The 13,680-nt window shown below is 38.2% G+C and overlaps 1 protein-coding gene across 3 annotated transcripts in view; it reads left to right on the top strand.

Annotated features, from left to right (window-relative positions):
- LOC122084279 (WD repeat-containing protein 26 homolog) overlaps nucleotides 1–13,680 on the top strand; it is a 23,994-nt gene that overhangs the window by 9,652 nt on the left and 662 nt on the right. For all 3 annotated transcript variants that reach the window (XM_042652407.1, XM_042652387.1, XM_042652397.1), the window contains exons 3-4: nucleotides 8,640–8,741; nucleotides 12,118–12,747. In XM_042652407.1, coding sequence (XP_042508341.1) covers nucleotides 8,640–8,741; nucleotides 12,118–12,747 — 732 coding nt within the window. The remainder of the gene's footprint in view (nucleotides 1–8,639; nucleotides 8,742–12,117; nucleotides 12,748–13,680) is intronic.

Below are 13,680 nucleotides of genomic sequence, written 5' to 3' on the forward strand. Positions count from 1 at the left end.
GGGGGGGGGGTCTAGGCTACTGTTGCCTTTGTGTTAAGGCATTGGTTGTATTTTTTTTTTTTATTATTATTTTTCCGTTCACTGCTGTATATATTTCTTGTACGCCGCGTTACACCGAACCACTAGAAATACATGAAGCTAAATACATCGAGAAAATACCCTCGATTGGCTGCTCACTCCTTGGCTGAGGGGAGAAGATTAAATTCTTGACTCTTGCTCTTGCTCTTGCTCTTGCTCTTGCTCTTGCTCCAGCTCTAGAGGTATTTGCGTAAGTTGCGTTTTTTAATTCTATTACCCTCCCTTCTCTTCTACTTCTTCTGTTCCTCCTCCTTGGTTCTTTAGATATATATATATATATATATATATAAATTGTCCTGTTCTCCTTCTTCTTCTTGCTTTTGTTTCCCTGATTCTTCTATTTCTTCTCCCCACTAAATTTTTTTCTTCCTCCTATTTATCTATCTATGTTTCTATCCTATCCATTCTTCTCAACAGGTCAGATTTTCATCTATTCTGGAGCATGTGATATTTCTGTTTTGTAAATCGGATTATGTTGTTATCTAATCTCATATTTCCATAGCTAGTGATCTGTTTTGCGCTTTTGCTTCCAAATTGATACATCAGTTTATCTTTTTTCTTAATTCTGAACTCAGATCGGGAAATTCCTGATCGATCTATTAATACAGTTCTAATTCTGCTGTTTACTTTCCTATCAGAACTAGGTATCTCTCTCCAGATATTCAAAATTCTGCCATCTGAATTTCTTCAAAACTTGCAGGACTGTTTCGTCATCATAATAGACCACTCAAACTGATATTTTGGACATTCTAAGTTTTCATTACTATATAATCTCTCTTTGACAGTGCTAATTGTAATACTGTTGAGCAATCTCCTACTGGATTTTCCTGGTTTGGCTTAGACTACATTCGGAACTCATGAATTGGTTAAAAAATTAAACACAATATCAAGAATAGTTGTCAAGGCGTCGACTAGGTGCCGCCTAGGCGTCCAGGTGGCCTAGTTGGAGTCTGAGCGATTGTCGTTATTTATGCCAAATGGTAAGCTACGAATGTTGCGACCTAGTGGTCAAGCTGTTGAAACAGCCTCGTGACATTCTCAGGTTAAGGCTGCTTAGTTCTTGCCCCCTGGACCTCTCACTTGCTAGAGCCTCGTGCATAGGTTATGCTCTTTTTATCATTTAAGTAAAAATGTCTTAAGATATTATTCATAAATAAACAAATACCCCCTTATTTGAATCCAATAAAAATAGTTTAAAAATTAAATTTTAAAAGGATAAAAAGTCAACCCCCCGGTCCGAGACCAAAAACTGAATTTTTGGTTATATGGGCGATTTTCAACTTTCAAATGCTGGGATCTTTCTTAATTCTGAATATTTCATAAATCTTATCATGGTAAAACATTGTAAAACCCAATAGTCTGATAAAATAATCTTTTGTTCTGATATCCATAAATTATTTTCATGTAGATGATTTTAACAGCATTCGTGCACTTTAAAATAAGTTTTCCCTAAACATAAAATTGACATTAAAACTCAGTTTTAAGTAATCTTATACTTGTCGGAAATCTTATTTTGTGCTCTATCTAATACAAAATGTCTTTTGTAAAATCATTTGACCATTCAAACTTATTGTAGAACAAGAACATTTCTTGAAATGTTGATTTTTGGTGATTTGATGTTGATTTTTGATGATTTGATGTGGTATATGTGATTTTTGATGACTTGATGTGGTTTATGTGATTTTTGATGGTTTGATGTGGTTTATGTGATTTTTGATAACTTATACTAAATATGTTATAAAAGAGGGAAAATAAAAAATAACCCTTGTTCGCCTTAAGATGCACGACTTGTTGCCTAAGCACTTAGACAACCCTCCAACGCCTTGGTTTGCGTTGGCTCTGTGACAATTATGGTATCAGGGAAATTGTTTGTCTTAAGCTTGTAGTAATCTGGGATCTTGATTTTGTTTCCCCCCTTTTCCTTCTACTTCACCTCATCGATTCTTTCTTTCTTCTTCCTCCTATTTATCTAAGTTTCCATCCTATCCATTCTTCTTTTTTTTTCATCTTTCATCTATCATTTTTCATTTTTCAGTTTTATCTCTCATCTCATTTCCCCTCCTTTGTTTCTGCATCTCTTTATTCCCCCTTTTTTTGTTTGGACCTCAGTTTTCCCTACCTTGTTTGCACAGATTCATATAGCCGACCCCATTAAGTTTGGATAAGACTGAGTTTGTTGTATGCTGTTTTTATTAAGCTTCACATTTCCATATCTACTGATTTGTTTGGCACTTTTGCTTCCAAATTGATTCTTCTATATCTCAGTTCTTTGTTCTTATTGCTTGATATGTGAAAGTGTATGAATTCTTATGTATTGATTGAGATTGCTTTTGCTGTAAAGAGCTGGTAGAATCTACCAAAAAAAAAAAAAAGGGGGGCTGGTAGCATATGTTGGTTAGTTTCCTATTGCTGTAATGGGCTGGCTAATGTATTTATTTGTGTAGCTTCCTTTAATGGGCTGTAAAATTATTCATAATTCATATTTGCTGAAAACTTTTGTATTGTTTTGTTAATTGGAGAGTATTATATGTTTGTTACTTTGTGTAGTTGGATACATAAAATGATAAAAAATACTAGGGTGCCTTGGTCATCTAGGGGATGCCTAAGTTTGCACCTTGTAGCCTAAGCACTTGCTTGGCCCTCCAATGCCTTGGCTGATTTGTCTCCTTGACAACTATATGTGATATTTCCAATGAGCTTAAATGGTTAGAGTTACAGAAAGAGTTTGAAGAAGCCAAGAGGCAGATAAGCCTTCATATTGATTAGGGGCCTGCACTGATTGAGACTCAGAAGCACAGCAGGTACATGGACCCCTTCCTATCTATTGTTGCTAGCGCTTAGCCGGGCCAAGCCAGAATTTTTATTAGATAGAGCAGGTCCCTTATTCCATTCCTTCTTCAAGTCAGGAATGGCGGGAGTGAGTCATAGGGACCACCCTAATGGATAGCATATCAAGCCCTGTTTGATGAGGTGGGTCATACCTCCATTCATCTTTGAGTTGGTTCAGCTACAATTGCATGTGCTTCCTTTAGAATACTTTTTCATGTTCTCCGGGGAAGGAGGTCTTTGGTTTTGATTCCATGTATAACTGTATGATGTAGTAGAAAGAAGAGTCCTTTTCCTTGGCACAGAGCTATAGTAGGACCTGGGTGAACAGAATCACATACCCATTCATAGTTATCTAGATGATGCCTTGGCATCCAGGCGGCTCAGCCTGGACTGGCGCCTTGGTCACCTAGGAGTTGCCTTAAGCCTTGATAACCTTGTAACCCAATAGGACAGTTGTTAAACATCTAACAGTGTAGTCGCCTTTAGGAGCCATTTTTTTCTGTATCTCTCTGGCTTTTATGAAGCTCGAATCTGGTAAACCACCATACATGCCCACTTCTCAGTTTTGTTGAACAAGAAGACTCTTAAATGATAATAAGGGGTTAGCATGAATAAATAGGGGTTGTGAGGGCTGCTATGGAACCATTCGGACTTGAATGGATAGGGGGTTTTGCCCATGCATCATTGATTCCAGGAAATTAAGGAAAGTGATGTGGACATCACCTAGGGACTTGGGGCATATCAGAGGAGATGCTGATGCACACAGCAACATGTATTCATTGTGGCTAGTTGTCCCTTATGTGGATGCATATTCTATTTACTTATGTGTAGCTTGTTTTATTTTGTTGTATTTTAATTATGTATTGTCAAAATTGGTTTCTACTAAAGTTGCAAGGGAGTTGTTAGAGAGTAATTATTACTGGAAAAGTAGTTATTAGGGAGTCTATCTTTATTTTTTCATTTTTGGTTTTAAAAGGTTGTATTTTGCAACGGAAGACAAGGAAGATGACGTTGGAACTTGGAGATTTCTCCCCCATTATCTGCAGTATGAGTGATTCCTGCAAACCTTGGAGCGAATCCAAGATAATGTGAAGCCAAGCCCCCTTTATCTTCCCTAACTCTTCCCTTTTGCACTACCACCCTCTTCCTATACCTTATTGCTTTTCTACCAACTCGTGGAGTGGTAGTTGAGACTCCGACTGAACTCGCTCTTCTCTAACCATGGTTTAAGAACTCGGTTTCGATCGTATCCCTAGGGGTCGAAACGATATGTCCTGTGACTTATAAAAGTCACAGGTTTCGACCATGTTTCAACATGTTTCGTCCAAATTTGATGATTTCGACCAAACCAACTGGTTTGACCCTTTGGGTTGAACCAGGTCCTATATAAGTTAGTTTGAAAAGAAACTTAAGCCTTCTTTAGCGGAATTCGACCATCTTTTCTTAGTTTTTTCTCCTAGGAGTGGGAAACTTGGGGAAACATTGGAGATTTCCATTTTTTGCCTAACAAAGTTGAATCTAAGGGTGGTTCTTACTTCATCTACATAAGAAAGACAGCTTGGACCAAAAAGGTAAGTCCCAACTTCCACGAAAATCAATTTTTTTTTATAGGATATACTTGTAAATAGAGTAGAATCATGTAAATTTTTTATATGTTACTTAGGAGGACCCGATCTACGCATTCACGGTGGCCGGATTTTTTTTTGCATGTTAATGCTTTTTATTATTTTTATTTTCTGTTTTTGAAAATGCATTTACCTACAACATATTTTAGTCAACAACTCGGTGTAATGATTACCGAACCTTTGGTTCACCACACATGTATGACTTTATATGTTTTTTTATGAAGCTAATGATGTGAATGCGTTAGAATTGTCTAAAATAGGATGTATACAAAAAATCAGGAAAAAAAAAAAAAAACATTGTTTGGGGGTTGAAACCTAAGTTTCCACTAAACCGGGAAAAATTCCTTGGTTTCCTCAAAATTTCCCAGGTTTCAACTGAAATTTTGGTCTCCCCAAGGGTTGAAACCCGATACCTTGAACCTTGTCTCTAACGACCTAGTGAAGAAAACTACAAGACAACAAGCAACGGAAGCTCTCCTACCAGAGTCAAGGCAATGGCGTTTGCACTAGGCGTGCTAGCGCACTCAGCAAAGAAAACGGACGTGCTAACGTGCCCCAACAAGCGAGAAGAAGATGCGCGTGCTAACGTGCCGTGCTGTTGCTTCTTTTGGTCTACGATCAGCTAGCGCGCTATGGACTTGCTTGGTTGGTCCACTCTAATCGATGACAACTCATCATAATGAGAAAATGCTTCACTTAAAAAAAACTAATAAATAACAACGCTTACAACATATTTCTTTTTCTTTAGAAAATCTCTATATTCTTTACTGAAAAATGAAGACCAAGACTACAGTTTCGTGGAAAAAATAAGCCCTTTCCAATACTACCTTCTTACTTCTTTCCATACAACCAACCAATTCCTTACAGTGAAAGGATTCAAACAAAAAACCTTTTCTTTTGTACAACCACAAGAAGGGATTTCTATATTTCGCATCTAATTAATTGTGTTGTGAGAATATGATAATCCCTTTTATGAATTAATTCTGAATTATTAGAACCCAGCTTGTTAGATGCTTTCATCCCCTGTATGGAGCACTGAGTTACTTACGGTCCTCTTTCATTTGGAATCGTACCGAAACCGCTACCCCCTTTGGTCTCTTGGAGGTTGATTGAGCACTTCTCTCACTAAATCAGTGAGGAGGTGAGTAGTGGCGGGGCCAACGCCACAATACACTTGCATGTTCATTGGGTTGACAAAATTTTCCCACTTTTCTCTTAAATTATAGCCTCAAACACAATGGGGATTCATCAATTAATATCAAGGAGGCAGCGGGATAGCAAAGGAAGACTTGTATTAGATTTCCCACAACTGTTGTGCATCAATTTGGTATTCAAGCATGGTTTAGTCCTTCTAAAACTTTTCCATTTGTTGTATGTCAATATGTAGTAGATAATGGTACCAACCACACTCCCAAATAAGAACAATGCACTTAGATTTTTTGCATGTGTGACTATGCAATCCATGGTGTGAAGCCAAGATATATATCTACCTTCTTTCTTCTCTATGTTTTTCGTCTTCTATCTACTCCTCCTATCTTTTATCCTTGTCTCCTAACCTTCATTTTCATTTCATAAGAAGCTTCCATTTGTTCTATCAACTATAGCAGCCCCTTTGATGTAACAGCCTAAGAAACCAATACACCTCATTCCCCTGCCATTAGAAACTAGACCTTCAGAACCAACAAAGTCATTTGCCCATCATATCCATGAACTACATGCAGAAATAAAGAAAAAGATTGCCATAAGTAATGAATATTACAAGTTTCGTGCAGATGTTCATCATAGGTGACAGGAATTTAATGAGGAGACATGGTCATGGAAGGAATCTTACCTGAGTGGTTTCCATTGGGTACATGGAAGAAGTCGCATGTAAGAAGTGCTGGTCCCTACAAGATTCTAATCTAGGTTGCATATGGATCACCGAGGGCAAATTTCAATTCCTTAATCCAGATTTTATAGAGAAATATCAGTCTATTTTAACCGGAGGTGATTTCTACCCACTTGGGGAGAATTGATGAGGACATCAACTAGGGATTTAGGATGTATCAGAGGAGACGCCAGCGTACACAGCAACATATCACTTCATGTGGCTAGATTTCCCTTGTGTGGATGCATATTGTTATATTTGTTGTATTTTAATTTATTTAGTGTCAAAACTGTTATGCACTAATGTTGTAAGGGAGTTATTCCTGCAGAAGTAGTTACTAAGGAGTTGTTTCTCTCATTTTTTTTGGTTCTTGTTTTGTTTTTTGTTTTTTTGGTTTTGTTTTGTTTTTTTGGTTTTGTTTTGTTTTGTTTTGTTTTGTTTTTTTGTTTTTTGTCATTTTGGGTTTTAAAGGGTTGTATTTTGCAATGGAAGACAAGGAAGATGATGTTGGAATTTGGAGATCTTTCCCATTCTTTGCAGTTTGAGTAATTCCTAAAACCTTGAAGTGAAGCCATGCTCCCTTTATCTTCCCTAACTCTTTCCTCTTATACTACCACCCTCTTCCTCTACCTGATTCCTTTTCTACCAGTCCCTATTTCCCCAGTTTTGTCTTAGATTATTGCTTCAAACACAATGGTATTCATCAATTAACAGCAAGGAGGCAGCAGGACAGCAAAGGAAGACTTGTATTAGATTTCCCATACCTGAGGCTGTGGGACAACAAAGGAAGACTTGTATTAGATTTCCCAAATCCGTCCTACATCATAAAGTCTCATTGTCAATTCCTTTCGGTTCGGAAATGCTGGCTGCTGGTGGGGCTGCCTAATGACCCTTAACATTTTTATATTAAGAGGGGAAAGTTTCCAGCTTGGAATTCTAAATTTCTTTGTGAATTCAAGATCATTGATAGAACAAAGTTTTTTATAGATATAATTGGATATTCTGTCAGTTGAGAGTGTGAACGTCTCGCAGAGCAGCTCTCGACGAGGACGTTGAGACTTCTTGATAAAAAATTGTTTTTTGGCTTAATCCGCCTTGCTTGTTGGCTTCGCTGTATCTTGCTTGTGCGGAAGCTACCGCAACAAAAAGAAAGTGAATGAGGGAATAAGGAACAGAATATAAGACAACATTGCTTCACTTGGTTCATGGGAAGAACCAATACAAAATATAAGTGAATTCCTCGTGATGTGCTCTTTGGGTACCACCCTGGGCATAGAAAAATGAGAAATGTAGACACAGGTGGTGCATGGTTGCCGTCATCTCGTGCTGTAAGGTGTTGGGTTAAGTCCCACAACGAGCACAACCTCTAAAAGGGGGGAAGGAAGGAGATAGAGCTTAAGCTTGGAGCTTGTCTTGGACTACTTTTCTTTGTTCAACTGGGCCTGTTCACTTGAGTTTGCGAGAGTGGATTCCTCGTCAAGTCAGTTTTGGGGGGAGGGGGTGTGGAGACACTTGTGCGGATTTGAGTAATGGCTATGAGGGAGAAAGTGAAAGGAAACTGTACCCGATCAGGGATGGATGTAAACTCATAAGCTATCGAGGGTAGGAATAATCGTCTAGGTCTTATTGTGAAACAAAAAAGCTTGTAGGTCCTTGTCACTAGCCTTGTCCCAGACAAAGTGAACTCTTTTGGGTCGTCAGATTTCTCCTGAAATCTGAGTTCTTCCCTTGAGCTGAAACACTATACTACTGGTTTGTAAAACCTGATTTCAGTCCATTTCAGACCACATTATTTCCTTTCTATTTTTTTTAGTCTTTTATCCATCATTGCTTTTTGTATCTTGTTAAATGATCCTCATAAGAATGCATTTCCCTTTTTTATTTTCCACTGCTTATACTTATATATCAGTATATTTTTCCTTAAGAATCAGGCAAGGAAAAAAAAGAGCCCCTTGAGCTCCTGGGGAGCTTTATTGCCTCTTAGCATGGGATTTTGTTTTCTGAGCTTTGCATGCTCTGTGCTCTGTTTGCTTTAAATTTGTTACTAAAGGATCTTACTGCAGTCTCTCAGTTGCGCACATAAACACAAATATTGCAAAATTGTGTCGCACTCAAGAATGCATTTTTGTATGTTGAGAAGAATTGCACTTGCTAGTTTATATTTTCTGTCGAGGGATTAGTTTCTTTAAATCAGCTGGTATCATTGATCTGAGTCTGACTTGATTCATTATGTGGAACAGGTCTTGCAGGAGCACCGTGATGAAGTCTGGTATTTGCAATTTTCACATAATGGGAAATACTTGGCTTCGTCATCTAATGATCGATCAGCGATTATATGGGAGGTATTTTTTGCTTCTAAATTTTGGATATGAATTGTTCAATCTAGTATTTCCTTTCTGTCAATTTATGTATCATTCCTTTTAGGTAGAACAGAGTTCAGTGCGTTTAATTACCATTGCATTGAAGTGTATATCATCCAATTTAGTAGTTGAATTTCTTTTTCCCTTTAATAGAAAAATAGAACAGTCATTACCACATTTAGAATTCATCTTCTATTTGGTAGATTTGTGGGGGGCTTTTCCGGCTTCTGCATATGGGATTCTCCCCGAGTCCAGTCTTCAGTTTTTCCAACTGAGTTATTTTGTTTGGAGTGTTCACTTCACTCTCAATCTGAAGAAGTCCAGAAGTGTTGGGGCAGGGCGGAGGGACTGCTTCTCAGCTTCTTCTCATGAATAGTCTGGGTGCAAGACTATTTGTGAGAAGCATGGTACGGTTTTGGTAAATGAGTAATAAAATCATATGAGAAGAAAAACATAGCTGGATTTTGATTAATTGATAACCTTAACCTACCTATTTGGGTTTATTTTCCTCTATATAAATAAATGTTTGCTGTTATGATAATGAAACATCTTTATGATAATATTTCTGAATTTAAATCTAACAAATAATAGTAGTTCTTTTACCCTTTTTTTGATAACAGGAAGTTTATGAAAAATAATTTATAGCACCAATTTGAAAAGGAACATGCATAGTTGATTCTCGAAAAACCAAAACAAGAAAAGACAGTTACTGTGAATTAATGTGCAATGAAAATTCATTAAAAGGCAATTATAATGGATATGAATCCCAAAATAAAGTTTAGGTTGAAAACACCACTATTTAGCTGAGACTTTGATTGCCTTCTAGTTTGAATTTGAAGCTCAAATGAATTGCTATTTTAAGATTAACAACCTGTGGGAGTATTGGTTCCATAGTTGTCAAGGCGTCTCCTATGTGCCGTAGTCAACTTGGGCTAGGCAGGCACCTTGGATGCCTTGGTCACCTAGGTGCCATGACAACTATGACTGGTTCTCTCTCCACCCCACCCTACCCTTTAAAGAGTTTTGCTAATATTCTACTAATTATTTTATTAGAAAGTAAATGAAGCAAGGGAGATGCTTAACTTCCTCTACTTTATCTAGTCTCTGGGCATAGAATATTAGGTCCCACAGAATGGAAATTTACGTCCCTTTCTTTTTTCTTTTGAAGAAACAAAATCTATTTGTTAAATACGGTAGATTTTTTTTTTTTTTTTTTTTTTTTTTTTTTTTTTTTTTTTTTTTTTTTTAACTGCCTATTTTCTGTCAAAACAAATGAAGCCTTAGTTTTAAATCTGTTCCTAATCTTTGAGAATATCTTAGTCAAACATTTCATGACAATCCTTTAAAAGAATTATTAATCATATATTTGAATTGGATCCCATCTTCAACTCTATATAAAATGTCACTCTTGACGGTCCTGTCTATATACGCTTCTCTTTGTGTCTGACCATTGGATCAATAGGGCAAATGTCTGGATTGGCCACATTTCAAATTTCAAAGCCGAACTTAATGTGCCCTCCCATTTATGTACATACACTCCCCTCAATGGTACTGGTGCACTATCAGTAATACCAGATTTTTCTATGCTTTGTTTTGGCCCTTGGTGAACTTAGGTTGAGCTGAAATTTGACATGTCAGTAGGGGAACTTGGGGAGCTCTACCTTTCTGTAAAATTTGCCCTCATCTGACATGTTATGTGGAAGACAATCGTGGCCCAATCAGATAAGCTTCTCTTGGGGGGTTGACCAGGAAACATTCACCCATTTCTCGTTTTACTTCTGTAATAGCATAGAATACCCCGGGGGGGGGGGACTGGATGCTTAACCAGAGGGCCTCAAATGTTCACGTTTTACTATTTGGCCCTCCCTCAATCCTTCCAAAAAGGTGAATCTTTTCAGCACTAGATGTCAAGCCTCTATGGAATATCTACCATTTTACATTATTTCTGTTAGCAAGGAAGTCTTGGGCAAATTGGTGGATGAGTTGAGAGTTGAACACTGTTTGCATCTCTTGATTTCTATCCTCTTTGATGTTGTCTACTATATTGTTGCATCATTTGTTATTGAGGAATCATCACAAACATGGAGCACTTTTAATTTGTTTTTATTTTTTTTCACTTTCTTTCTTTCTTACTTAAATTTCCTTAAATTGGTAAATGGATAGGCACATGATGGATGGTAATACTGATCAATTCTATATGAATGTTCTATTCTCTGTGGCCCTGATGAATGGCTTAATGTCACGGGCTGGCCCATCAACCCAAAAGACTAGCCTATTAGGTGAGGATACCATCCCATTATATAAGGGCCCAAGTTCACCCTTGCCTATCGATGTGAGACTATTTTTTTCACCCTGCCTACTCCCTTGAGCGCTTGGCGTGACATTCTCCCCCACCCAATTCCATGACGCCCTCGTCGTGGTGGGCCACCCTACCTACTCCTCCCTTAGAGCGCTTCGCGTGCCATCGGATTCGGGTTGGGTTGGCTTTAATACCACTTTGTCATGGTTTGGCCCATCAACCCAAAAGACTAGCGTATTAGGTGAGGATACCATCCCATTATATAAGGGCCCAAGTTCACCCTTGCTTATCTGATGTGGGACTATTTTTTTCACCCTGCCTACTCCCTTGAGCACTTGGCGTGACGTTAAAGTTACATGTTTTATAGTACCAATTTGGAAAGGAACATGCATAATGTTTATCCCCATATGCCATATATCTAGTATCATAAACATCATATGCAAATTAGCCAGCCAATTTAAGAAAACCAGCAGTTAAATATAAATTGAATAAATAAGATACTTCAGTAATTCAGTTCAATGAATTGATATGTTACATAGGACCAGAATTGATTCTAACAGAGAAATAGCAATAAACTATAGCAGAATAACTAGATACAACAGTATAGCAAGGTTTATGATTCAATTGTTTATGATTCAATGATTCTCATGTATCGCAAGCATTATAATCCTGTACACTGCCGAACAAAAAGGTTGGGGAAAGAATCTATATTATAAAACCTAAAACACACACACACACACACACACACACACACACACACACACACACACACGTTCAAAACAGTGCAAGGGGCATGGCAAGCCATGAAGGCATCCAAGGCGACTTCGAGAAGGCCAAGGAAGTCACCTTACCTACATCTAGTAAGCCAAGGCATTGCCTTGACGCTTTGGAGGAGCCTGGATGCCTAGGCATCGCCTTGACAACTTTGATTTCAGTCCTTTGGCCCATAAGATGTGTGTTGAAACCTCTATGGATTGTTATGCTTCTACAGTATCTTCTGTCCCTTTATTCACTCAATAATGTCTGCTACTCCTTATTTTAAGAAATCAAATATCATAGGTTAATGAGGATGGTGGAGTCTCCTTGAAGCATAGACTAACTGGCCACCAGAGACCCGTGCTGACTGTTTCTTGGAGCCCTGATGACCGGCAGCTCCTCACCTGTGGAATGGAGGAAGCTATCAGACGTTGGGATGTGAGTTCTGGTGAATGTCTCTGTGCTTATGAAAAAGCTGGTGTTGGTTTGACCTCCTGTGGATGGCTTCCTGATGGGAAACGGGTATTCTCTGGTATGACTGACAAGAGTATTTGTATGTGGGATTTGGATGGTAAAGAGCTGGAGTGTTGGAAAGGGCTGCGGACACTGAAGAACTCAGACATGGCCATCACAAATGATGGGAAGAGGATTATAAGCACGTGCAGGGAAAATGCAATACTTCTGCTAGATAGGGAAGGAGAAGTTGATAGACTAATTGAAGAGAATCAAGCAATTACTTCATTCTCATTATCAAGGGACAGTAAGTTCTTGCTGATTAATCTTCTTAACCAAGAAATACATCTGTGGAGCATCGATGGTGATCTTAAGCTTGTCTCCAAGTACAAGGGTCACATACGCACTCGATTTATCATTAGGTCTTGCTTTGGTGGCTTTGACGAAGCCTTCATTGCCAGTGGAAGTGAAGATTCACAGGTATGAATAGATTTTTTTTTTGCTCATATTTTGTGTATTCTTGGATTTGAAGTATATTTCTGAGAATATTAATTGAAATTCCCATTTAAGTTCTATTCAGTTAATTTATCATCATGAGCATACCCCCATGATAGTAAAGGGCGTAAACAGTGCAGGAGGCTCCTGCCACTGTGGGGTCTGGGGAGGGTCCTAATGTATGCAGTCTTACCCTCCTAATATCATAGGTTGGAATTATTTTGTATGTTTATTGCTCACAACTCACTCGTAAGTGGAACTTGGTGGGGGTTGTGGCGTCAGTGTTTTGCGCGTATTCAGTATCTATTTTGCTAGACATTCACTAAGGTCCAGTCGATGGGAAACGTGCAATTTCTATACATTAATGCTTGGAAGAATGCACTGTTTAGTCTTACAAGCTTTAATCTTGCAGACAGTTGTTGATGCGTAAACTTGGAATACCATGACCCTTTGCAGAGTTGCATATTTTGCTTTACTTCTTTTATACTGGACTATATAACTTGAGTGTGATCATTAATGTTGGTGTCGGACAAACTCCATCAATAAGCCCAAACCGCTGATGTTGTCGCAGTTTATTCAAATATACCTAGAGATTGAGAAAAAGGGGGAAGGATAAATTTTGTCAAGATTAATGTTTGTCTGTACTAGCTATGTTCATTTTTAACCACAAAAAATGGTGGGTCCTGCAGTTTTACGTGAACATCTGTTAAAACTGTCGCTGGATGTGGCTGTATTACCAGCATTGAATTCATAATAAACCAAGACTTGCGCAAGTGATGTTGGGAATGTCCCACCCAATTGGACTGCTTTGTCGAGGAATGCTTAAGACCCAACAATATATTTTCTTTTCTATTGTGCTTTAATGCACATCTTATGCACCCAGAAAAAGGAGAAAAGGGGGGGGTTGGGGGGGGGGGG

This window comes from Macadamia integrifolia, chromosome 1 (genome assembly GCF_013358625.1).
Source record: "Macadamia integrifolia cultivar HAES 741 chromosome 1, SCU_Mint_v3, whole genome shotgun sequence".
NCBI lineage: Eukaryota > Viridiplantae > Streptophyta > Magnoliopsida > Proteales > Proteaceae > Macadamia > Macadamia integrifolia.